The sequence below is a fragment of the Eretmochelys imbricata genome, chromosome 14 (genome assembly GCF_965152235.1).
Source record: "Eretmochelys imbricata isolate rEreImb1 chromosome 14, rEreImb1.hap1, whole genome shotgun sequence".
In the NCBI taxonomy this organism is placed as follows: Eukaryota; Metazoa; Chordata; order Testudines; family Cheloniidae; genus Eretmochelys; species Eretmochelys imbricata.
The window spans coordinates 49,722,242-49,749,044 of NC_135585.1; the positions used below are offsets into that span (position 1 = coordinate 49,722,242).

Consider the following 26,803-nt stretch of genomic DNA (forward strand, 5'->3'; position numbering starts at 1 on the left):
CCTCACACCGGCTCCCCTCGGCCATTGGGCCCCGGCCCTCACCTGGGGGACGGGAGCTTGGTCTCCCTGCAGTCCCTGGTCTCTCTGCTCGGACGGACAAACTGGGAGAAAATGGGAGCAGGCCTTGCTGGGCGTGGTTGTGTGACAGGGTCACCTGCCCCCAGGGCCCAGGCTGAGATCCCAGCACATTCCACAGGCCCCTGAGCCGCCAGCAGATGGACTCTCAGCCTCGGTCCCTGTGGTGATGGGGGACGCACTGGGTCATTGTCCTGGGGGAGCTGCTGGGGGAGGGAGGAGACTTACCTGCTCACAGACAATTTTAACAGTTCTAAAGCTTCAACTTTTTGAATCTCAGTGTCCAGTGTCATTAAATAGCCTGAGTCACTTTCAAGCAAGGAAACACCCCCTTGCTGCTGCAGGCGGGGCACAGTGTGAACTCAGAAAATTGAAACTTACCCTGTCCCACTGCCCAGAGGGAGCCATGGCTGCAGCGAGCCCCGTGGAAAGTCTCCAGGAGGAAGCGACATGTCCCATCTGTCTGGAGTATTTCACACACCCTGTCACTCTGGAGTGTGGGCACAATTTCTGCCGAGCCTGCATCGCCCAGTGCCGGAAGGGACCCGACACAGCCGCCTCCTGCCCTCAGTGCAGAGAAACTGTGCAACAGAGAAACCTCAGGCCCAACAAGCAGCTGGCAATTGTCCTAGAAATCGCCAACCAGCTGAGTTTCCAGGCAGCAAAGGGAGCAGGAGGGGGTGGGGTGTGTGGGGAACACCAGGAGGGTCTGAAACTATTCTGTGAAGAAGATCAAACCCCCATCTGTGTGGTGTGCGACAGATCCCGGGCTCACCGCACTCACATGGTGGTTCCCACACAGGAAGCTGCCCAGGAGTACAAGGTAGGGAGTTGCTGCCCAGTCTAATGGGTAATAACTTTGGATATTAATTACAGCTTAATGGTGTAACCCTGTCATTCAGCTGTGTGTAGCCTTCACTGCATGAAAGCTGATTGGGGGAGTTACAAGCTGTGGCTGGTATTACTGGTTGTATCACAGTGTTTATTGTTATTTGCATCCCCTAGAGACCCCAGAGGAGATCTGACCTCGATTGTGGGTTCCTTGCACAAAACCCAGAGGGGGCCAATCCCTGCCCTGAGCCATTTACAGTCTAACTAGACAAGACAGACAAAGGGTGGGAGGGGAAACTGAGGTACAGTGAGGGGAAGTGATTTGTCCAGGGTGACTCAGCAGATCAGTGGCAGAGCTGGATATAAAAACCTGGTTTTCCAAGGCCCACTTCAGTGCTCTAACCACTAGCTACTCTGCCCCTTTCAGCAGCACTGAGTAGTGATGAAGTGCAAACAGTAGGAGGAAAAGACTCCTTGATACAGGTCCTAGGCCCGGCAGGGAGAGGAGGTTTCCCACTGGGATTGTTAACTCCTGTCCTGCTCCATGAGGGGTTAAACTCAGATGCTGCCGGCCTGCACTAGAGGAGATCACAGGGCTGAACATGGTGTGGGACCCCGAGCACCTTCAGTCCACACCCACAAGGGCTCCAGTCAGTGCAGGTCCATGCCACATGCCACTGGGATCAGACTTATCTTCAGCAAAACTAACCCCTGGGCCGTGCGGACTAGTGCCAGTCTGACCTGTTCTCGTGTGTTCATGGGCAAGGACCAGCCAACGTGGTTCCGTTAGTCCCACCAGGCAGCCCTTTGAAATCTGCCAGAATCCACCGCTTCTGGGGTCTTTGCTAGGGACTTTGGGGTAGCTACCCAGAGGCCATTGCCAGGGAAAGGGGCTAGGACAGCACGAGGGCAAACCCCAGCTGTTCCTAACACAAGTCAACACATCTAATGGGGTTTGCCCTAGTCCTTAGATCAGTGCTGTCCAACCTGTCCCATCCCCTGGGGTACAGGGCTGAAAGTCAATGGAGTTGGACTCCTTTGAGCATCCTTGCCTACATGGCTGCCCCCAGTGGCTTCTGGGATTGGTATCACTGTTTGTTAAATCTTCCCAACACCAGCTTTATAGATTCACCACAATGGGACACCAGTTTTCCACTGGTTCGACTCAATGGAGAAAGTGGATGTAATAACTTCAAACAATCTGAATACAAAACCCGCCCAATTTCCATAAATAAGGTTTCATTTCCTTGGTGTCTCGGATGTCCTACCAAGAGAAAGACCCACTGTTGTACACAATATTGTTTTAACTGTGTTGGTCCCGGGCTATTAGAAAGACAAGGTAGGTGAAGTAATATCTGCTCATGGCAGCTTCTGTGGTGAACGACAAGCTTTCAAGCTTACACAGAGCTCTTCTTCAGGCCTGTGAAAGAGTGTGTTCCCCAGAGCTGAGTTGTGTGTAACTCTTTTACCAACACGAGCTGGGCCAGGAGAAGGTATTGCCGTACCCACCTAGTCAATCTAGGAAGACTGACTGTTATGTAGAATTTTGGGTGGGAAAACACCTCATCCACCCCCTACAACCCTGAAAATAAACCCACCAAATCATTTCTGTTTGTCAGGAAAAAATACAAGCCCATTTGAAGACTCTGAGGAAAGAGAGAGAAAAGGTGCTGGGATTGAAAGTGACTGGAGAGAAGAGAAGCCGGGAGTATCTGGTCGGTGCCTGTTCTTCGCCTGCTGGGACATGGAGCTGGGAGGGATGTTTATTGGTAGATTTCTCTGTGGCCTTGTGTATGTTTCTCCAGGATCATGGGACACTCTGTGTGTGTGTGTGTGTGTGTCTGCAGATGTGCATATCACAAATGTTCTCTCCCTGGAGAAGGACAACAGCGTCTTCTGCAGGATCTAAGATGCATTTTAATGAATGAGTTAATTACGACCCCTTGTGGTTTTCACAAAATTTCTCCCAAACCGCACTGACTATATCCCAGTGGAGATGGAGACAGCCCGTGCAGAGAGATTGGGCCCAAATGGGAAGCGGTAAGAAAATCCTCTCCTTTGTGATCACAGTGTAGAGTCAAGTGTCAGGATGTGAAGAATGGTGGGTTTGGAACCTCAGCCCACAGAGACTCTCATGACAACCCGACCGCTCTCCAGAGCCGGGGGGGAGGGGCTAGTGGAACTCTGGCCCACCAGCGGATCTGCCTACGAAGCTCCTGATTGGAGCAGACGTTCGGCTGCATGAATTACGCCAGCAGGAGTCACGGGAAGTTGTCCAAACAACTGAGTGAACTCCCGATCTGCTGCTGGACTGGACCCTGACTCTGGCTTGGCCCTGGCGTTCTTCCTGCCTCAGGTTTGACCTGCAGTACTGCTATCTGACTTTGGCTTGACCCTTCGCGTGGCTGCCTGACTCCGACTCCAGTCCTGATCCCCCGTGTGACTCCAGACACTGATTCTGGCTCAGCCTTTGGCATGACTTCTGAGCTCGACTGTAGCCCCAACGCTTGGTGAGATCCTGACTTTGACTCCAGCTCTGACTTCGGCTGTAGTTCCTGACTTCTGACTGCAGCTCTGAGCACTAGGCCTGACAGCTCATGGCTCGGTCTCTACACAGATGTCTTAGAGATTGTAAAGAAACTCTCTCTTGTAAGACTGTAAGAAAGGTCATCAGGCTCCATCCATGTTCCTGACCAGCCCTTTCCTTATTTCTTCTAGAAACAGACAGAAACCGAGAGGCAGAAGATTGTGTCTGAATTTCAGCAACTGCGGCAGCTCCTGGAGGAACAAGAGCGACTCCTGCTGGCCCAGCTGGAAAAGCTGGACAAGGAGATTGTGAAGATACATGAAAATATCACCAAACTCTCAGAGGGGATTTCCCGTCTCAGTGAGCTGATCAGTGAGATGGAGGGGAAGTGTCAGAAGCCAACAAGTGAATTCCTGCAGGTGAGACTGAGCTAGAAACATCCCAAATCCCAACACAGGGACAGGACAGCTCCTGAAGTACAGGCACCGGAGTCCAGCAGTCAGAGATCTCAGTGTAACTCAATGTGTGCATTGCTGAAATGTGAATGACTATTGTTCTTTGCAGACTCACAGACACATTGATATTAGAGATGGAAGAGCCCCATTAGCTCAGTGAAACCATGGCCCTTGTTTCCCTGTATTTGCAAAATCCCTTTCCTGGAATCCCAAGTGTGTGTCAGGTGGTATGAAATTTTTTTTAATCTCTCTCTCCTCTCTCTCCCCTCTAGGATGTCAGAAGCACCTTGAGTAGGTACGTGGCTCTCTCTCACTCCCACACATACTTGGCAATGCCGGGGAAGAGCATGGAGATGGTGCTTGCACCGCATCTCCACAGCAACATGTGGGGGATTTTGGATACAAATCTCTCAGATAAACTTAATCCTGAGGTTCTCACCCTGGTACAGAAGACTCTGGAATTCTCCATTCAGTGGGAAAGACTGACCTCAAGTGTTTCCTAGAGATGTCACATCCCTGGGGGAGTGGCTGCCTCAGGATTGTGGGGATGGAATATGGGCCTGTCACTACTGGGGCCCTGGATACCATTCAGCCCAAGGCAGCAGTGGTCAAGAGTCTTTCCCACCTGAGTCTTTCCCAGCCTGAGGACTGTTTGGAGAGCTGTGTGGAGTGAGCTGGGGATGGGGGAGTTGGTGTCTCAGTTTAGTTCCTAGTGGACAGATTTCGACAGCACTTTACATAGGAACCTCCTGTCCCTCAGAGCATGGAGGCCAAGGAGTGAATTGGCCATGGAGACTCAATTCCCCTTTTTATCCCCAGAGCTCATCTCACCAGACCAGAGTTGAAGAATATTAAGGAGTCCTTAGAAGGGAAGGTTGTACGGCCATGGGCTGTGTTGCACCTGCTCTGAGGCTGGGAGAAGTCGAGAAATTCGAACTCCAGGCCCATTAGAGCAGCGACTCAGTAGTAAGCACTTATAATGAGTGACACAATGAAATATAATCACATGAAATTGTTTCTCTCCAGGTGTGAGAAGGGGAAGTTCCAGCAGCCAGAGGAGATTTCTCCTGAACTGGAAGAGCGAGTCAGCGATTTCTTCCAGAAAACTATTGTGCTAATCGAGACTCTGAGGAAGTTCAAAGGTACCCGGAAGGGATCTAGGAATGGAAATTGGGAAGAGCCTCTGAGACTGTGGGAAGAGAATGGTGCTGGTGAATTGGTTCACATTTAGATGATGCTTCTATTTAATTGTTGGGTGAGAAGGCCAGACATTTGGGTCGAAGACACTCAGGTTGATTAATTCAAACCTTTGTTTGCACCAGAAACATTCTTTTCAATGACAGTTACAAAGTAAGAAATGACTCATAGACTTTAAGGTCAGAAGGGACCATCATGATCCATCGACTCTGACCTCCTGCACATTGCAGGCCACAGAACCTCCCCACCCACTCCTGCAATTTACCCGTAAACTCTGGCTGAATTTCTGAAGCCCTCATATAATGATTTAAAGACTTCAAGTTACAGAGAATCCACCATTTCTTCTAGTTGAACATCGGTAAATGATACGTGCCCCATATGGCAGAGGAAGGCAAAAATAAACCCCAGAATCTCTGGCAATTTGATTTGGTGGAAAATTCCTTCCCTATCCTAAATATGGTGGTCAGCTGGACACTGAGCATTTCAGGAAGACCCAAAAGCCAGACACCTGGGAAAGATTTCTCTCTAACTCAGAGCCCTCCCCGACTCGTGCCCCATCACCAGCCATTGGGATATTTGCTACTAGCCATCGCATATAGAAAGAAGTGCTGGTCAGTTCCCTTCTCCTGGGGCATAGGTGGGTCACGGGGGATTTCTCCTAGGAAGCTCTAATTACCCCTTCCAATATCTGGAATATTAGACACATCCAAATTGCATATTTACTAGTTCTTCTCCAATCACCTTTGAGCGGTATGAATATTAAGTACCTTATATAGGTCACACACTACACATGCATGAACACGTCATTGGCAGGGCTTTTTTTCTTCAAGTTATTTTCATGTTATTGTTCTCTTCTCTGATTGGTTTATTCCCACTGATTATGCACACGCCACTTTCCCCCTTGTCTCCACACAGGGGGTATTGGACTTTGCTAACTTCTCTGTGGCTGGATACACAGCCCCCCTCAGCCTAGCTCCAGCCCCTCAGTGCCTCACCCCACTGCACAGCACCCCTCAGACTAGCTCCATCCCTCCAGTGCTGCCCTCCATTGCACAGCCCCCCTCAGCGAAGCTCCAGCCCATAAGTGCTACCGCCCACTGCAGAGCGCCCCTCAGCAGACCTCCAACCCTCCAGTATTGCCCCCACTGCACAGCCCCCCTCAGACTAGCTCCAGCTCTTCAGTGCCACCTCCATATTGCACAGCTCCCCTCAGCCAAGCTCCAGCCCCTCATTGCTACCCCTCCCCCAGCTGCATTGTATGATCTGGGTCTAGGTTATGACAAAAGGCCGTGAGTGAATGAGACAAACCAGCTGGAGTTGGAAGGGTGGGAGGGGATGAGGAGGGGAAAAGTAAATCTCTCTTACAGATTGTGTGTCCTGGGATGGTTGTGAGGCTGAAAGGATGTTGGTTCCATTGCTGGGAGATATCTGAATGAGAGAGGAAATAGAAGGTTTCAGTTAGTTTCTATGAAATGCCTGAGTGTGTCTCTGGCCTCTCGATCTGTTTCTCTGTCATGATGAAAACACAGTTCTATGCGTTCAGAGTGGGGACACTGTTATAAATACGAAAGTCTGAAATCTCGTCTCTTTTCTCCTTTCCCCCGCCAGACACTCTGCCGTCTGCACTGGAATCCCTAGGAGCACACAGACAGGGTGAGTTTGCAGCTGGAGATTGTCTTTACATTAGGAGAAAATTCCAGTCAAAACATCTTCATGAGATTGTAACGAAAGTTACCAACCAACTCACCAGTGGCTGTGGTACACACAGCCCTAAAAATAACCTGTTCACAGTGAGGAGATCCAGGGGCACTGGAACATGGGGGGCCGGGGGGCCAAGCTCACCCTCTTTCTAAGATGGGCATAGTTTGGGGGCAGGGGGCCCTGTTGGCCCCCCAAACTGCAAGCCTTGGGCAGGCGTGGAGCATCGCAGCGTTGGCTGTGCTTCATGGAGGGGCGGCTGATCAACTGCGCCCTGTGTAGTGCAGCTTCTTCCTGGTGCTTGTCCCTCTCAGTGGCCCCACCCCTGCTCCTCTTCCCCCGGGACCGTCCACCTGCCCTGGGTGGTGCACGCCGGAGAATGGACATGGGAAGGTGGAGGGTCAGGGGCTCTCCATAGTGGCCAAGGCTCCCAGCCTGGCCAGGGTCAGGGCCTCGGCGGGAAGATGAAGAGTGGGGCAGGGCCAGGGAGAGGGCAGGGCCACAGGTGGTGTGACCTAGAACCCCCCTCCCCAACTTCTGCCAAGGTGCCGGAACACCTGGGGAGATCCCAAGCTGACATCACACAAATAATCCTGACACCAACCTGAGTGCTGAGTTCATGCCCATGCTAATGAACAGAAACACTCTCCCTGAGCAGCACCCGAACAGAGCTCTCTGCCCTGAGGACTTACACATCCCTCTGCTTTACCCCGGTGCAGGGGGTCTCCCCATTGCTCTTCTCCCACATCCTGCCTTTCCTCTGGGCAGGGCTGGGCTCTCCCATTGGAGCTGCTCCCTGCTTCCTGGATTGGGGAGATCCTCTCCCTCCGATGCTGCCAGATCCTCCCTTCTCTCTGGGCTGGGGATGGGGCTACCCCACCCAATGCCACCTCCTACTCTCTGGTGTTAATCAGTTATTCCCCAATGCTGCATCTTCCTCTCTCTTCCCAGCCCTGGGAGTGGAGACTGCATTAGAGGAGGGAGATTTCCTCTGGGCTTCAAAACTGGACCTGCTTCCTCTGCTCCCTGCCCACAAAAACCTTTCTTGGTGTGTCTCTGAGGCTGGGAATGGAGCAGAATCAGCAGCGGTAGCTGGGAGCTGAAGCTTATGCAAGCAAATGGGAAACTAATGAAGTGTGTCTCCTTAGAGAGACTGAGGAAGTGCAGTGACATCCTGCTCAGTCTCAGGTGCCCAGGACAGAGGCAGCTCCCTGCAATCCCGGCCTGTCCCAGCCAGAACAGGGTTGCTGAGGAGAGTGAGAAAAGGCCCCAGCCTCTCCCAGGGCCGAGCTCTGCCCCTAACGCTCTGATTCTCTCTCTCCAGTGAATGTGATTCTGGATCCAGACACGGCTCATCCCATCCTCGTCCTGTCTGAGGGTGGGAAAAGTGTGAGATGGGGAGACACGCGGCAGCGACTGCCCGACACCCCTGAGAGATTTGACACTGAGCTCTGTGTGCTGGGCTGTGGGGGATTCACCGCGGGGAGACATTGCTGGGAGGTGGAGGTGGCGGGTGAGGGATACTGGGCTTTGGGGGTGGTCAGAAAGTCTGTGGGGAGGAAGGGAGGGATCAGCTGTAGCCCTGAGGGGGGGATCTGGGCTGTGGAGCGGTGGTGGGATCAGTTCCGGGCTCTCACCTCCCCTGTGACCCCCCTGCCCCGGAGCCGGGCCCCCAGCAGGATCCGGGTTTGTCTGGACTGTGGCCGGGGGCAGGTGACATTTATCGATGCTGGTGACGAGGCCCCGATCTTCACTTTCCCGCCGGGCTCCGTCCCTGGGGAGAGAATCCGCCCCTGGATCCGGGTGTGGCCAGGATCCCGGCTCCGACTGCGTCCCTGTGACCCACAGCAGAGGGGGGAACCAGAAATCAGCCCCTCAAGCCTCACGGACCCAGGTCTCTATGACCTTGGGTGACTCCCATCTACCCAGCCCCTGGCTCCTCTTCTCTACGACCCCTGGAAGCTCCTCCCCTTCCCTGCAGCCCCCTGTGGTGGGAGGGGGAGGGGAAGGAACCCCTGGGGCTGCAGGAGGGGCAGAGGGGCCCTGAGGGGCAGAGGTGGGGGCTGGGCAGGGACCCAGCATGAATCAATCAGGGTTTCGGGGGCTGGGGAGAAGCAGCAGCAGGGAGCGGTTTGTGCAGATCTGTGGGATTGGATCTCATGGGGTCTCCCAGCCAGCGCTCCTGCCCCAGGGGCCCAAGTCACTTCAGGACAACTGGTTGCACTGTCATGGTCCCACACACACGCGGGGGTGGTGGAGGGGATGGGTAGGGGGTGCAGATTGCTGGAAAAACCATTGTATAACTTTAACAAAATCATCACTCGGTCAGTCTCATGATTTTTTTAAACTCCTGAGGTTGGCAGCACTGTGGGGCGGGGGGGGAGGGGGGGGACAGGGACAGGGCAGGTTTAACCAGTGGGAAATTGAAGAAGCAAGAAGGAAAATGTGAATGAAAATAAAACAAGAATAAAGGGAGAGTCCAGGAGAAATGGTGGAAAATATAAATGAGAAGAGTGACAGGAAACTATCCCTGACAGGGGAACCAGCCTGGGGGCAGCAAGAGGGGAAGGGATAAATTTGGGGCTGGAGAGGGGTGGGATGGAGCAGCCATGGGGGCTGATCTGTTACAGGGAGGGGAGTGGGAGAAACACAGGAAATTAAATAAGGATCAGAAGTGAGGGTAAGAATAATGAACAGAAAAGGAGAGTATGAAAGGAAAGGGAACAGAGAGATTTATGATATGTTACTGAAAGTGAGAGTGTAATTCATTAATTCCCTATATTAATTCCTGGCCATTGGTGCTATTTTAGTGCCATTAAGAAAACTGTTCTCGTAGCTGGGGATCTGCTTGCCATGCTGTGGTTATTAAGGCTCCTTCTCAGCTCTGTTTACTTACCACCTTTAGTTATTTACTGTAAAATAAAACATTACAAACAATTCTTCTTGTTTGTTCCACTTTAATGTCCCAGCTGCAGTTGTCGGGGGCAGAGTCCTGGGATTTGCTTCCTGACTTGGTTGTGTCCCCCCAGCCCCCACAGGGAATATCACGCCTCTAGGAGGAGAATTTTGTGTTTTACTGGGATGTGTCATTAACCAGCCTGTGCTCTGCCTCTGTCCTGTCCACACCCGTGTCAATGAGGAATTGCTCAGCTGTGCTCTGCGGAGAGGTGACTGGTTGCACAGGGGACAATCCACGAAGGGACTTGGTGTTGCAATGCTGAGCGCCACAGGGCTGAGTTTGTAGGCAACCAGAAAATCACATTCTGCAAAGCTGAGTCAGGTGCCTGAACCCCCTAGACAATGCAAGTGGGCATCAGAGGCACCTTTCAATGTGATTCACAAAAGCCAGCTCACTAGGCGGGGTGCCATCTAAGCGAGACAAGCGGAGATACTGACAAGGGGGGAGGGGTGTCCTAAGCCCTGCCCCCTCTCACCTACAGATGCCTAAATCGGGGCTGCAGGGGGGCGTCGGTCTCTGCTCAGCCACCCACAGACGGGAACCCAGCGCCTGACGTCCGGTGGCTCTGGCACCTGAGGCGTTTCTTGCTGGAATGAGTCAGGCACCTGCCTCGCTCCACACGCAATGTGAGTATGGGGGTGGGGAGAAGGTGGAGGTGGGTTTTGTGACGTCACCTGCCTTATAACTTTCACCCCCACGGTGAGAGCCCTCAGGTGGCATGTGGGAGATGCAGGTTCAACTCCACAGTCTAGAGTAGCTCACGAATGTGAGTACCAACCTCAGGGCAAACAGTTACAAACCAGGGTACAAACCCCACGCTAGGTATCAGATGTGAACCTGTCAAGCACTAGAGCTTCAATCGCTTCCTCATTAGTATAGTGGTGAGTATCCCCGCCTGTCACATGGGAGACCTGGGTTCGATTCCCCGAGGGGGAGGTTAACATTTTTTGGGGGGGAGGGATAGCTCAGTGGTTTGAGCATTGGCCTGCTAAACCCAGGGTTATGAGTTCAATCCTTGAGGGGTTCATTTAGGGATGTGGGGCAAAAATTGGGGATTGGTCCTGCTTTGAGCAGGGAGTTGGACTAGATGCCCTCCTGAGGTCCCTTCCAACCTTGATATTCTATGATTCTATGAATAGCCTGAACATGGAGTCATAGACAGTCCCCTTGGGTTCTCCGGTCTATCTTGCTGCTTTTGTGCCTCCTCCCCTCCTGCATCTCCCTGCTCCCCCTGCCAGGGCTGCCACATTCCCAGCAGCAGAGTCGGGGGAGCTCCTGGCCACAGGTGTCTCTGGTTAAAGTCACCAGCTGCTCTATCCTGGCCATACAGAATGGTGGAAGATGTGGAACAGGAGACAACCTCTCCCCAGCCCAGGAAGAACCATTAATAGAAACCTTCCCACCCCAAGGCAAAGGGAGCAGGAGGTGGCAGCCCTGTGAGGGAGACCTCTGCATTCATGTCTCCAGAACCCACCTGGTCAGAGTTAAGGGGGTTTGGATGCTGGGCACTGAGAGGGTTTCTGTTTACTGGTGTGTGAGTCTGTATCCCAGACCTGGTGAGGTGCCACCGGACTGCAGTAAGGGGAACCCAAGTATCTGAGCCCCAGGATCCCCAGATAATTCAAGCCTCTGAGACCAGAACAGAGCCCATCCACTGCTCCAGTCTTGGGGTCCCTAGGCACATTCTTTGGGGACTCTCCCCCTATCTGAGGTGTGAAACCCACTGCCTAACCCCCTGGTGCAGAGCTGACCCTCCAGACTCCTGCGTGCTTAAACGCACCATCTCCCAGAACTCCACGCCAAGGTGAGAGCCCGCTGGTTTCAGCAGAATTCCCTCCGGAGGCGCGCAGTGGTTGTGAAGCATTTGGCTCTGTCTACACTAGACAGCAAACCGCTGCCTGTGTGGTCACCCGCGAGCGCTGGGGAGAGAGATCTCCCAGCTCTCCTGGTAAACCAGGTCGACGCTCAGAGCCTGTCTACACTGGGGCTTTACAGCGCTCAAACTTGCTGCGCTCGGGGTGTGTGCATGATTTATCACACCCCTGAGCCAGCCAGTTACTGCGCTGAGAATTGCCAGTGTAGACAGGCCCCTTCACACACACAGAGACTCTTTGCTCACGTCCAACACACTATTGCTCTTTCTCTTAACCAGATAAAGCACAAGAGCATTCAAATCACATCGCACAAATGACCAGCCTAACTGCAGTGCCCGTCACTAGCTCACCCTTCCCTTGGGAGTCCTGGGGGCCATCTGGGCTCAGGAAAAGCAGAGTCCGTTGTTCAGGTGACCCAGTTACCTGAATCCAGGCATGATTTCAAAGAGAATCTGCTTCCTGCTTTTGCTGAGTCTAATAAACTAAATAGCAACAACCCACGCCCCCCCCACCACCAACAAAGCCCCTTTTGTAAACATAAAGTTCCGGTCCCCCCCACCACTGGCAGCCCCGCGGGACTGGGGCTGTGTCTTTAAGAGGAGACTCTCCCCTCCCCCCGGGACAGGGGTTGGACTGAGGCAATTTCCAGTTTTACTTTCACTGTCCCCGGGCGAAGGCCGCGAGCCGAGCACACGTTTATCGATCGGAACAAACCCTGTTTCTGTTCACAACCTTCCCCGGAGAAGCCCCGAGACAAAACTGCAGCTCCTCGCTCGCCAGAATGAGCTGAGCCGCCTCCGAGACCGACGGGAACAGTCACCGAGCATGGGACTGTCCCAGCCAGAGGAGCCAAGTCTGACCACACCCGGGAGATGTTACTTCTCAGAAGACCCAACCAGGTGGGTTAATTTTGCTCCAGAAGGACTGTTTCTAACGTCTAATGCACGCTCCTTATTGCTGGGACAGATTATTCAAAACACAAGGAGTAAATAATCCTGTGAGAATTTGTTTCTCTCTTTATGGGAACTTGACAGTGCATCTACATTCAAAGTGATGGACTGTCACATACATTGCGGATTGTTTTCACAGCAATGTAACACGAGACTTTTACAGCTTGTTGAATTCGTCATTTCTTTGTTTTGCTGAATTTTATTCAAGAGCAGTGGGCCCAAGACTGTTCTCGGGGGAGATCTGTAACTTCCTCTATTTTGAATACAGAAAATTTCCTGCACCAAACCCAGCGGCCATCAATCTAGTTTTCTGCCTGTGCTCTCATTGCAGTTTTCTGCCTCTTGACTGCGGGGAGGGGGTGAATCCTTTTGTTCTTGTAAAAAATAAAATTATGCTCAGAATCAATCGAAGCAGAAAACTGCCTCCTTTTCTCCTCCTGAACTCAGTGGGAAGTGAGCATGTGTCTCAAGTTGATCCTGTGTTCAAGAGTGTCACTGAGTAGGGACTTCAGGCCATACTAAAAAAGGGAAATTTATACATTGTGTAACAAATTATCTTCTCCTGTGTGAAAAGCCATTCAAGGGGCAATATCATGAAGAAACCTGTCGGAGTACAGCTATTTACAAATTATGTTTTTGTTTAAAACAATTTGCTTATTTTTCAAATTTCAATCACGTATTATTGAACAAAAAATTAGATTTTAGTTTTTCTTTTTTCCGTTTTCATTTTTGCTCCCTTTCCTCCTTTGAGACAGGATAAGGGATGGGCGAATAAAATGTTTTTATTCCATTTGATTAGGGTTTCTCATTTTGAATCAATTTGAAATATTTTTTTCATTTAGCATCATTTCTTTGAAAAATTAGAAACATTAAAATAATAGGAAATCATCAGTTTTTTAAAAAAAGTCTAAAAGCCATTTTCTATTGAAAAAATCATTTTTGTTCAAACATTCTTGACCAGCTGCAGTGTTGTCAACTCTCATAACTTTTTGTGATTTTTATTTTAAGTCTCACAGTATTCGGTAATTTTCTGAAAGCCCGAATGCTCTAGTTATGAGTTGATGTGAGAATCTCAAATTTCATTTAAAGTAAAAATGAATTTCTAGCTTTTATGGTTGGAGGGCAAAGTTTAAGATTAAGACCTGAGTGCACAGTCAGGGCTCAGAAACCAAATGGCAAAAAATAGGAACTCAAAATGTATTTTTTAAAATATTGATTTTTTAAGTCAATCACTTATATTTTTTGACCCAATTGTGATTTTTTTCAATTATGTGTGTGCATGATGGGGGGTGGGGGAGGAGGAGGGAGGAGAGGATTTTTTTGGATTGATTTTCATAAGGAAACAAACATGATAAAGCACAAAACAACCACAACAATTTACAACTTGCATATGTTCCCAAATACCGCATTCTTCATGGATGCACTAATAAAATTAAGCAATTATGCAGTTCTACAGCTTATCAAAGCTACAAGACCAGACAATCATAGGCACGGGAAGCAGGTGCGTTGGGGGGTATTACAGCTTCCCCAGGTTTTACATGGAGCTCCACTCCCGGTCCTGTGCCTGGGGCTCCCCTCCTGGCCCCGCATGTGGGGAATCCACTCCTGGCCCCATGTCCGCCACCTGCCTCAGCCCCTTGACCCCTGTCTGTGTCCCTGCACTCCTGGAGACACAACCCTGGTCCCAGCCCCAGCTCTGAGGGGAGGGGGCGGAGGCCATGGAGAGAGGTAAGGGGGGCACGAGGTGAAAAGTTTGGGGGCAGTTTCACTGGCTTTCAGCACCCACACTTTAAAAACTGTTCAAGTGCCACTGCAGACAACACAAGAATCTTTCTCTCTCTCACACACACACTTTCTCATTCCTTAAAACTTTTTTCTCCATTGATGGAATTACTGCCAACTTCACCGCTGCTATGACTTTTTTTTTTTAATGTGGGTTTTGTAGAGATGGGAAAAAATCAGACCCATAAAGGAAACACATTTTCAATTTTAATGCAATGGCTGTTCTCACTCCAAATATGAAAGAGTTCACTTAACAATGCATTTGTCCCTTTATTCACTGTGCCTTCTTTAATGTTTGACTTTAATAATTTAATGTTAGTCAGTGTTATGCTCACTATGGAAAGTTTTTTCCTCCTTCTTCCTGTTTTCTAGATCAAGTTCCAGTGAAGAAGATGAAGGTTCTCTCATTCTGCCACAGCTCCAGAGCCAGCTCTCCTCTCCCTGGTTTTATTGTTTTCTTCCTTACTTCTTATGTTCACAAGATGGAATCAGGTAGGAATCCGCACTGTGTCTGCTGTATCTTAGGGGATTAATTTAGGCCCCTGAAGTGCCTTAACAACATGCTTCACTCAGAGTCGATGTAACTACTCACAGTGTGTAAACTTCACCCCACAGCAAGATCAGCACCTTCATTATTCAATTTTTGCCCTGATTGTGTTGCTCCTGGGTGATTTTATTTGCTCCTGGGATAGTGCCCAGGTCTGTTTCTTCACACAAGTATTTTTAAAAGATTGTCAAAGATGCCCAGGGAATTTGATGGACACTTACTGAAGAGTTTAATAATAACAATAAGAAATAAGAAAATCAAATAACTTAGTGGGTTTCAGATGTAAAAAAAAAAAAAATAAGAGCCATAATTTGAGACTAATGTGCACAAAAACAAAAGAAAAACCAGAATATAATGATGTTGTGTGACTTTTTTTAATTGGGCCTGTTAGCTAATCCATATATGTTAGGTGTCGTGTACACTGTATTATTAGGCATTATATGCATGGTAGTCCCATAATATACATATGAGAGAGAGAGAGAGACAGGGAGAGAGTTGGGAAGTTAACTTGAATGTTTTATGTTCTCCCCACAATTCTGTTCATCAATATTGAATATCCCACTTCACAATTCTGAAGTTAGTGTTCACAATAGAAAATAGGAAGTCTATCAAAGCCATGAAAGGTGTGTCCTAGCATTGGTTGGGATGTACCTCTACACCCACCTGGTTTAGAATGTGGTATCCAATCCTGTTATCAGCTCCAAGCCCCATCTCAATGCTGTGTGCTGTGCCATACATGCAGGCTGAGTTCTTAGAGCCCCAGTCCCACTGCCCATGAGCGCTCCTTTCTCTTAGGCATTCAGGCTGAAATGTTCCATGCCAGGTGTTTGTCCCTGGCTGAAGTTTTTGGAAAGTATGTCTGAAATGGAACCTCTTGGCCGTGTCCTTCATATCAAATTGCCATTTTCCTCTGACCTGCTTTTTGTTATTGTTGCTGTCCTGGTGCAGTTTCAGCAAAATTCACAGTGATTGGACCTGATCACCCTGTCACTGCCATTGTGGGTGAGGACATTGTGTTACCCTGTCACCTGTCCCCCCGGATGAGTGCTGCAAACATGGAGATGAGATGGTTCCGCTCTGAGTTTTTAAGCGTTGTGCACCTGTACCGTGATGGGAAGGATCAGTATGAAGAGCAGGTGCCACAGTATCGGGGAAGGACAGTGCTTTTGAAAGCCGGACTCACAGATGGAAATGTTCACTTGCGGCTTCTCAATATCAGACCCTCTGATGAAGGACAATACCTCTGTTTTGTTCAAGATGATACTTTTTATGAAGAAGCCGTATTGGAACTGCGGATAGCAGGTCAGTGCCTTGTGTCAGTTTTAGCTTTGTGTGGTCTTTCCTATTACAACAACTGTGACTCCCTACTTGTGAAATATTTTACCATAACACAGCATATCTAAATTTCAGCAAACAGCCACTTTCATACTTGGGAAAATATGCTGAAAACTTTCCCAAAATGTTATTAAACACATTTTCAGGATGGCCAAGACACTTTCTTGCCCAATCTTGATTGACTCCAAAAGGGGTCTTCAGTTAAGAGGGAAAGGACTTCTCTACAAATATGGCTTTCCAGTTGCTCTGCAGTCATTTCTAGGATGTGTGGCTAAGGTAGGACTGACAGACATTTATGGCCTTCTAATGGGTTGGTTGTTGCTTTGGGGTGTAGTTAAAATGAAATGGAGTGTTCTTATTTGCTGATACTGTATAATGGTGATGGTGGTGGTGGGTGTGATGATTTCTCCCCGGGGTACCACCTGGAACTGGGGTACAGCTGAGCCCCTGTCTCACCAATCTGGGTTCCCTCTTGCACTGTGACATTATGGCAAGCCGTAAAGCCCTCCACACTTGCACTCACACCAACATCCAGAGGCGGGACCACACCCAGCTGTGTTCATGAATGCATCTGGCCAGGCACTCATGAACCAACAATAGCGAGGCTTCAGCCAAAACACATCCCAGCACCCCAACCTGGGACCCACCCTGGTCAAAAGCCTGACCAGTAAAGATTATTACAATTACCCAGTTTTCCCCTCCCTCAGTGTGGAGAGGAATGTTCAGAAAATCTTTGTTAACTGAGCTGAGATTTTGCCCAAACACTTCTCTCAAACCACACTGTTTTACGTTTAAAAAAAAAAAAAAAAGAGAGAGAGATTTATTAACTACAGAAAGATAGATTATAAATCAAAGCAAACAGATCAAAGTTGATTATTAAGCAAATAAACAAAAACCCAGTCTAAGCCTAATATACCACACAAGGTTTGAATCAAACAGTGTCTCACCCTGTTAAATAGTACAAGCAGTTTGTAGATGTTTCATACATAGGCAGGGTTTCCATCTTTCCCACCTGGGACCAGCACTTCCCCAGTTCAAAGTGTGTACTCTTCCAGAGGTATATCCAGGAGTTTAGTTATGGGGAAAGTGAGGCCCATTGGTGATGTCACTTCAACCTTTTACAGTTTCTTTCATACGGCAGGAACCCCTTTGTTCCAAGCCAGGTTCCCAGCCCAGTTTGTGGAAAAATATAGGTACCAAAAAGGAATTCAGTATTATGTTATCTAGTCACATGCACCCGCATTCTTGATGAGTCATGGCAGCCATTATTCATAGGCTGTCTGAAGTGTCCCACGGTGAGGACAAGACTTTTCCATGGCTCATTGTTTTCGCTGATGGGCCATTCGCCCTGTCTAACTTCTTCACTGTTGTACCTGAAAGGCTAGTTATGGGTGTTACCCAGAACAATAACATTTGAAATACAGATGGATAGTCAATATTCATAACTCCAGATACAAAAATGATACATGCATTCGAATAGGACAATCTTATTCAGCAAATCATAACTCTTCCATTGACACCTTATTTGACACATCTTGCACAAGATGCTACATAATTATATCATAATCATATGCCAATTTGATTTAAAAAAATAATTAGTGCATTAGATAGATATATTTCTCAGAGTTTCAAATGTTCAGATCCTATTCAGGTATCTACGTGGTCATATCTCCAAAGGTGCTCAGCACTCAGTTGCTCCTGTCTTGAGCCAACAGTATCTCCCACTGACTCAGTGAAATTATTTTATATATTTGTTCACATTTTTGTGTGTCCATGAGCACTGGGATATCAGACATTCCAGTATTCATTTATCCCTTCTACTGACTACCCGCATGAATTAGTGCATTCTCATGTGAGTGACGGATCCCCAAACTGTCCCTCATCCCTTCTGCTTTATAAATTAATGTATGGAATTAACACCCTTATATATTTTCCCCTTAGGTCTGGGCTCTGCTCCTCTCATCTCTGTTGAGGGTCACCAAGATGGAGGGATTCGGGTGGTTTGTAGATCAGCTGGTTGGTACCCAGAGCCTGAGGTGTTGTGGAAAGATTTCAATGGGCGATGTTTACCATCACTCTCTGCAAAAACATCCACAGGAGATAACAACCTGTTTGAAACAGAAACTGCGATCATTGTAACAGAACATTCAAACCAAAACTTGTCCTGTTGCATCAGGAACACCGTTCTCAATCAAGAAAAGGAATCGGCAGTTTATATAGCAGGTCAGTTACCATCCAAACCCCACACTGAACTCACCACCACTAGAAACCAAACAAAATATAGGAAGAAAAGAACTGAAACATATGTGATGGATATTTCATAATCCACGTACAAACACAGACTATGGGAGGCTGGTGTCTTTACAGGGTCACAGTTTAGGCAACTTGATCCCCTTAATTGTGAGTATTCAGACTATACACGTTTTGAGAGGAAACTTTCATTCAATCCACTGATTCAGTAGGTTCCTGTAACCTTAAATTCACCTTAATTTTTTGGAATGTGATAAATTTTGTACTCTGGCTTGATTGTGATCTGTAGAGCCCTGTAAACCCACAGATATATATCCGTAGATACCCTCATCATTTTGGGGGGTTTGCAGATTGGATGCGGATACCAATTTTGTATCCACACAGGGCTCTAGTGATCTGTTCACTTCACCAACTTCATTACTTGTGTGAAATATCACCTAAGTCATGTGATATTGTTTTTCTGATGTTCAATGGGACTTGTGCTCCTTAATTACTTTGGTCTGGATCCACTAGAGGACTCATTTTACCCCTTGTCTACACACAAAAGATGCACTGATTAACTAGTTAAGCAATGCCACCTGCTTGTGTGAAAACTCCTTGTATAAATTTCAGAGTGCCCTTTATTGATTTAGCTTCAGTCAGTTTTTTATCAACTTCAACTAAATGGAGATAGAGCACTATGAAGCTGATTTATGATTTAAGGTTTTGGGCATCAATTTATTTAAATTGGTGCAACCCTGATATGTTGTCAACTCTTGAACCAATTTAAGAATGACCCCATAAGAGGGTTGGCCCAGGTTCACTAAATCAGAGCACAAACCATGTGTGGAAAAGACACCAGGCACATTTGAAAATTCCATCCTGTTTAGATGACTGAATCACTGTGAACACAAGAAGAGCAAATGGAAATTAGTTAATTTGCTGCACAAGTGTTTGGACAAATTGTGATTATGATTTTTCCCAATATTAGGAGGTAACAGTGGATTTTTCAAAAATATGCTAATTAATCTGGCAGCTTCTGAATATTGCTTGCTGTTAAGGGCCAAATCCTTTTCTGGTATAACCCTATTGGAATCAATGGGGTTTTATGAGCAGAGAATTTGCCCCTGATCTCTATGGCCCTCTGAGTAGTAATGAATCAAATCAGGGCTGTGTTTTCAAGGATAAATCAGTGGTAAAGCTCTGTTGATTGGAGCCATATTTAAAATCAGTTTCTGGTCTTTTGTGTAGTGTGGACATGGCCATTCTTTCACTCTTAGCTCACACAAATCCAGTTGGGTACTATTTCTGTATTTGTATGAAAAAAAAATCTGCTTTTAGTCACCACTTCCAAACTAAGGGAAGCCCTGGGTGTTTTGTTTTTCAGATCCCTTTTTCCCGAGGGTAAATCCCTGGATGGTGGCGCTGAGTGTGACCCTGGTGGTTTTGTTTGGTTTCATTGGCCTCACTGTTTCTCTCTTTAAAATGAAAGGTAAATATCAGAGGGAGAAATATACTGTAAAGGTTTTATTCTAATAAATAAATAAGGGCAATTTAGAAATTTAACATAAAAAGAACGTGTGATCTGCTGATCTGGTCCTAAAAAAAGAAGAAGAATGCTCCACTGTCCCCCCAGCCCAGCTCCCACCCAATTGCAGCTCCACTCCCCGCCTGCCCTGCCTCCAGCCCAACTCTGCCCACAATCCCTCGCCACTCCCAGCCCTCTATTTCCAGCTCTTCCCTTATCCCCAGCTCTGCTTTCAGCCCAAGCTCCTGGACTCAGCCAACTGTGGTGTAATGGAGGGGGGAGGAGGGGCTGAGAGAGACGCTACTACTGGTAAGTGGGGGGTGTGACAGGAAAAGTTTGGGCACCACTGGTCTAGTCTGATCTCCGAAAGAGGAGTTTGAATAGAAATAATCTCTCAGTCTTAACGGTCGTATTGATGATAATGAGAAATAAAACATAAGAAAAGGGAAACTCCTAACCAACAATATGGGTATTTCTTTTTAATTTTTGGGCAAACGAGATATAGAAATTGTCATTATCCGTCCTCTGAAAAGGATTTTTTTTTTCTTTTTTTTTTTGGTAATTGGATCTTCATGTGGGAGTTTGTTTAAATGGTTTGGAGTTGTTTGATCTTAAATTTAACTTTTACAATTTTGTTACAATAAGAAACCCTTGTTTGTTTACTTGCTTTTTCTTATTATTCTTTCTTGTGGGGTTTAATGTAATTATATGAAATGTGGGGAAGCGCTAATTTGGGTAGATTTCACACCAAAATCTAATTTGAAAAACTGATAAGCAATAGAGTCACCGAGTTTAAGACCAGAAGAGAGCCCTGGATCCTCTTCTCTGATGTCCTGAAAAGGAGGTTGATTTCTCTCAGCCTTCATTGTCATACTGATGATAAAGAGAAATAAAACATAAGGAAAGGGAAACACCTAACAAAAATATATATTTATTTCTCTCTAATTTTTAGACAAACGAGATAAAGAAATAAGTAAATGTCATTGTCCTTCCTATGACAAGAAACTTTTAGTACCAGTTTGGATTCTAATGTGGGAGTTTGTGTAGCAGTGGTGGAGGTGTTTGATTTTAAATTTAACTTAACAATGCTGCAGTACGAAGCCTTTTTAGTTTGCTTACTTGGTTATTATTATCAGTCTTTTGGGAAGGTGTGGGGTGGGGGTGTCAACTTTAATATAGCTTTATAAAACATGGGGAAAGACTAGAGAGGATGAATTTCACACCAGAAGTTAATTTGAAAAATTGAGAAGCAATACAGTTATAGAGTCATAGTGTTTAAGCCCAGAAGGGATGACTGGATCCTCTAGTTCAGAGGTCTTCAGACTGTGGGGCAGGCCCCTAGGAGGAATGTTCAAGCGGGTGCAGGTCCGCAATTAACTCTTCTGGGGGCCTGGGACTATTAGAGTTTGTGGGGCCCCCTAGGCTCCAGGGTACGGCCAAAAATGAGGGATTCAGAGTGCAGGAGGGGGCTGTGGATTGGGGCAGGGTGTGGGTGTGGAAGGGGGTGAGGGCTCTGACTGGGGTTGTGGACTCTAGGGTGTGGCTGGGGATGAGGGCTTTCAGATGCAGGAGGGGGCTCCAGGCTGGTGCCAAGGGGACTGGAGTGCGGGAGAGGGCTCAGGGCAGGAGGTTGGGAGTGTGGGGTCTGGGAGGGAGTTAAGGCGTGGGAAGGGGCTCAGGGCAGGAGGTTGCGAGTGTGGGGTCTGGGAGGGAGTTAGGGTGCAGGAGAGGGCTCAGGGCTGGGGCAGGAGGTTGTGGTGCAGGGCGCTTACCTGGGACAGCTCCCCTTTGGTGGTGCAGGCCCTGGGGAGGGGGGGCACGTGGCTCCATGCTCTGTCCTGTGCTTGCCTGCAGGCACCACCCCACATAGCTCCCATTGGCTGTGATTCCTGGCCAATGGGAGCTGCGGGGGCGGTGTCTGCAAGTCAAGGAAGCGTGTGGGACTGAGCTTTCCGGCACGCGCAGCTCCAGCCCAGCGGAGGGGGGAATGACATGCCAGCGTGCAGAGCCACCTCCCCGCCAACGCCAGGCTGGGCCGGAATGCAGGGGCTTCAGTGGCTGCAGCCCACAGCCCTGGGCTAAGGCGGCCCTGCAAAAAGATCTGCACTTTTGGTGGTCTGGAGATCTTTTCGCGGGGGCCCGCCTTTGCCTGGGGCCCTGGCCTGCAGCCCCTAAATCCCCTCTCTTAAACCAGCCCTGAACAGGTGCAAGGCAGGGTCCCTGCCAGCCCTCATGGGGAGAGGGGAGGGAGCCCCACCCAGCCCCGCTCTGCCCCCAGCCCAGATCCAATCCCATCTGCAGCTGCGCTCCGCCCCCTGCCCCCCACTAAGCTCCGGCTCCTGCCACAGTTCCAGTCCTCCCCCTGCTCCGCCCCCAGGTCAGTTCCTACCAAATTCCCTCCCTTCCCCCAGGCCAGCTCTGCCTCTAGCCCCAGCTCCTCCCCCATCCCCAGTTCCGTCCCCAGCTCCCCCTTCAGCCCAAGCACCTCTGCTGAGTCAACTGTGCAGTAACGGAAGGGGGGGGCGCAGACAGATTTCATTACTGCAAGGGGGGAGTGATCGGAAAAGTTTGGGCACCACTGGTCTTGTCTGATTTCCTGAAGAAGAGATTGAATAGAAATAATCCTTCTTAACTGTCACAGTGAGGATAAAGAGAAATAAACCATAAAAAAAGGAAAACACCTAACAAACATTATGTGTCTGTTTAATTTTTAGGCAAACGAGATATAGAAATTGGTAAGTGTTATTATCCACACTCTGAAAAGGATTTTTTTTTGGCAGGGGCCGGGAATTGGATCTTCATGTGGGAGTTTGTTTAAATGGTTTGGAGTTATTTGATATTAACTTTAACTTTTACAATTTTGTTGCAATACAAACGCCCTTGTTTGTTTACTTGCTTTTTCTTATTATTCTTTCTTGTGGGGTTTAATGTAATTGTATATAATGTGGGGAAGTGCTAAACTGGGTAGATTTCACACCAAAATCTAATTTGAAAAACTGATAAGCAATAGAGTCACCGAGTTTAAGACCAGAAGAGAGCCCTGGATCCTCTTCTCTGATGTCCTGAAAAGGAGGTTGATTTCTCTCAGCCTTCACTGTTATATTGATGATAAAGAGAAATAAAACATAAGGAAAGGGAAACACCTAACAAAAATATCTATTTATTTCTCTCTAATTTTTAGACAAATGAGATAAAGAAATAAGTGTCGTTGTCCTTCCTATGACAAGAAACTTTTTGTACCAGTTTGGATTCTAATGTGGGAGTTTGTGTAGCAGTGGTGGAGGTGTTTGATTTTAAATTTAACTTAACATTGCTGCAGTACGAAGCCTTTTTAGTTTGCTTACTTTGTTATTATTATCAGTCTTTTGGGAAGATGTGGGGGGGGGGAGGGCGGGGGTCAACTTTAATATAGTTTTATAAAACATGGGGAAAGACTAGAGAGGATGAATTTCACACCAAAAGTTAATTTGAAAAATTGATAAGCAATACAGTTAAAGAGTCTTACTGTTTAAGACCAGAAAGGATGACTGGATCCTCTAGTTCAGAGGTCTTCAGACTGTGGGGCAGGCCCCTAGGGGCACGTGGAGGAAATTCAAATGGGTGCAGGTCCGCAATTAACTCTTCTGGGGGCCTGGGACTATTAGAGTTTGTGGGGCCCCCTAGGCTCCGGGGTACGGCCAAAAATGAGGGATTCAGAGTGCAGGAGGGGGCTGTGGATTGGGGCAGGGTGTGGGTGTGGAAGGGGGTGAGGGCTCTGACTGGGGTTGTGGACTCTAGGGTGTGGCTGGGGATGAGGGCTTTCAGATGCAGGAGGGGGCTCCAGGCTGGTGCCAAGGGGACTGGAGTGCGGGAGAGGGCTCAGGGCAGGAGGTTGGGAGTGTGGGGTCTGGGAGGGAGTTAGGGTGCAGGAGGAGGCTCAGGGCTGGGGTGGGGGTGTGCTCTGGGAGTTAGGGCGTGGGAAGGGGCTCAGGGCAGGAGGTTGGGAGTGTGGGGTCTGGGAGGGAGTTAGGGTGCAGGAGAGGGCTCAGGGCTGGGGCAGGAGGTTGTGGTGCAGGGCGCTTACCTGGGACAGCTCCCCTTTGGTGGTGCAGGCCCTGGGGAGGGGGGGCACGTGGCTCCATACTCTGTCCTGTGCTTGCCTGCAGGCACCACCCCACATAGCTCCCATTGGCTGTGATTCCTGGCCAATGGGAGCTGCGGGGGCGGTGTCTGCAAGTCAAGGAAGCGTGTGGGACTGAGCTTCCCGGCACGCGCAGCTCCAGCCCAGCGGAGGGGGGAATGACATGCCAGCGTGTAGAGCCGCCTCCCCGCCAACGCCAGGCTGGGCCGGAATGCAGGGGCTTCAGTGGCTGCAGCCCACAGCCCTGGGCTAAGGCGGCCCTGCAAAAAGATCTGCACTTTTGGTGGTCTGGAGATCTTTTCGCGGGGGCCCGCCTTTGCCTGGGGCCCTGGCCTGCAGCCCCTAAATCCCCTCTCTTAAACCAGCCCTGAACAGGTGCAAGGCAGGGTCCCTGCCAGCCCTCATGGGGAGAGGGGAGGGAGCCCCACCCAGCCCCGCTCTGCCCCCAGCCCAGATCCAATCCCATCTGCAGCTGCGCTCCGCCCCCTGCCCCCCACTAAGCTCCGGCTCCTGCCACAGTTCCAGTCCTCCCCCTGCTCCGCCCCCAGGTCAGTTCCTACCAAATTCCCTCCCTTCCCCCAGGCCAGCTCTGCCCCTGCCCCAGCTCCTCCCCCATCCCCAGTTCCGCCCCCAGCTCCCCCTTCAGCCCAAGCACCTCTGCTGAGTCAACTGTGCAGTAACGGAAGGGGGGGGCGCAGACAGATTTCATTACTGCAAGGGGGGAGTGATCGGAAAAGTTTGGGCACCACTGGTCTTGTCTGATTTCCTGAAGAAGAGATTGAATAGAAATAATCCGTCTTACCTGTCACAGTGATGATAAAGAGAAATAAACCATAAAAAAAGCAAAACTCCTAACAAACATTATGTGTCTGTCTGTTTAATTTTTAGGCAAACGAGATATAGAAATTGATAAGTGTCATTATCCACACTCTGAAAAGGACTTTTTTTTTGTAATTGGATCTTCATGGGGCAGTTTGTTAAAATGTTGTGGAGTTCGCTGTAAAATTTAACTTCTACAATTGTGTTGTAATATGAAACCTTTTTTTGTTTACTTGCTTTTTATTATTATTCTTTTGTGGAAGGGTTAGTGTGATTGTATAAAATGTGGGGAACCACTAAAGTGGAGAGATTTCATACCAAAAGCTAATTTGAAAAACTGAGATGTAATAGAGTCACATGTGTGTGAGACCAGAAGGGACCACTGGATCCTCTTGTCTGATGTCCTGAAGAAGATGTTGATTTCTCTCAGGCTTTACTGTCGTATCGATGATAAAGACAAATAAAACATAAGAAAAGGGAAATGCCTAAAAAATTTATTTCTCTTTCCTTTTCAGAGAAACGAGATAACGAGATAAGTAAGTATCATTATCTTTCCTTTGAAATGAAACTTTTTGTACCATTTTGGAGACTCATGTGGCTGTTTGTTTAATTGTGGTGGGGTTGTTTGCTTTTAAATTTAAATTTAAAAATTGTTGCAATAGGAAATCTTTTTAGTTATTTGTTTGCTTTTTTATCATCATCATTCTTTTGGGGTTTGTTTGTTAATGTAACTTTATAAAATGTGGGGAAAGACTAAACTGGATGAATTTCACACCAAAAGCTAATTTGAAAAGTTGATAAGCAATACAGTAGTAAAGTAGGTATTGGCCAAAAAAAAATATGGCCCAGGAGGAATTGTGTGAAGGCCCTGGTGGACTATCAGCACCTGAGATGATTATCTTCCCTCCACACTGCAGAGTAGGTATGTAACCAACCTGAAGTAAAGTGATACCTGGGCTCTAGCTTCTACCCAAAGTCTTGCCAGCTAACCTAGGTGCAAAGCACCACCAAACTTGAGTCAGAGTTTTTGTGCTTGCGCATTAAACAGGTTGGGGCAACAGCCAGGTAAGATTCTGGACTAACTCTGCAGTGAAGATCCACCCTGGGAGAGACAAACTCATGCAGTCCAGTGGAGGTTCTGATGAACTTATAACTTTCTTTTTCCCTCAGTGTATTAGTTTGTACAATATTGGATTATGCAATACGTGTTCAGATCTGCTCTCCTCTCTAATTATGTTCCTGGTTTTAGGGTGGAGAAGATCTGTGGCACCTATAGAAGAAGGTAATTAAAGATCATATTTTATCAATGTCCAAATACCCGTTCCCATGAGGCAATGTGCCTCATTTTCTTTGTATATGGGAGTGGATGTGATAGTTCAGGGCAGACCTCCCCAGCACCCTTCATTTCACGGCGCATCACAAGCTGAGGTGAGGTTTGTGCCTATGTCCTACCACACCATACTGAATCCATAGCATATTGAATCTATGCTTCCTGCCCCTCCACCGCTCGCATGTGCACTGCACCCTGCAGAGATCTGTGACAGCCGCTGCCACCCCTTGTACAGAACCAGTGGGACAATCACCTCCACAGCCACTTCTCCAGGGGGAGTTTGTTCTGTCTCCCCGTGCTGATGTCCGATCTCCAGTGTCCCTTTGTTTCTTCCTTCATCTTTTCCCCCATGAAGAAAGCCAGTAGCTCTGCAGTGACCCCACACTGACTGGGTGAGCAGGGACTTTGTCTGTGTGAGACCCTTGCTCCTGTCTCAAGCAGAGGAACTGAGCCTTGATCACAGACAGGGGCTCCCCTGGCTCCATTATACAGATCTGGGAAGCTCCTGTGATCACCGGTGTGAGCTTGTGTCTTTTCTCCTCTCTCC

General features: G+C 48.4%; 1 protein-coding gene across 2 annotated transcripts in view; it reads left to right on the forward strand.

Moving 5' to 3' along the window:
• Nucleotides 1-481: 481 nt before the first annotated feature.
• Nucleotides 482-26,803, forward strand: part of LOC144274521 (zinc finger protein RFP-like) — a 28,674-nt gene continuing 2,352 nt past the window's right edge. The window contains exons 1-8 of one of the 2 annotated variants that reach the window (XM_077833398.1): nt 12,277-12,515; nt 14,721-14,840; nt 15,844-16,197; nt 18,172-18,453; nt 19,847-19,951; nt 22,702-22,722; nt 25,442-25,462; nt 26,176-26,208. In XM_077833398.1, the coding sequence (XP_077689524.1) occupies nt 14,741-14,840; nt 15,844-16,197; nt 18,172-18,453; nt 19,847-19,951; nt 22,702-22,722; nt 25,442-25,462; nt 26,176-26,208 (916 nt within the window). In that variant the 5' untranslated portion in view covers nt 12,277-12,515; nt 14,721-14,740. Of the gene's footprint in view, nt 899-2,525; nt 2,622-3,624; nt 3,853-4,160; nt 4,184-4,914; nt 5,031-6,693; nt 6,739-12,276; nt 12,516-14,720; nt 14,841-15,843; nt 16,198-18,171; nt 18,454-19,846; nt 19,952-22,701; nt 22,723-25,441; nt 25,463-26,175; nt 26,209-26,803 lie in introns of those variants that run through there. The other variant, XM_077833399.1, reaches the window with a different exon arrangement.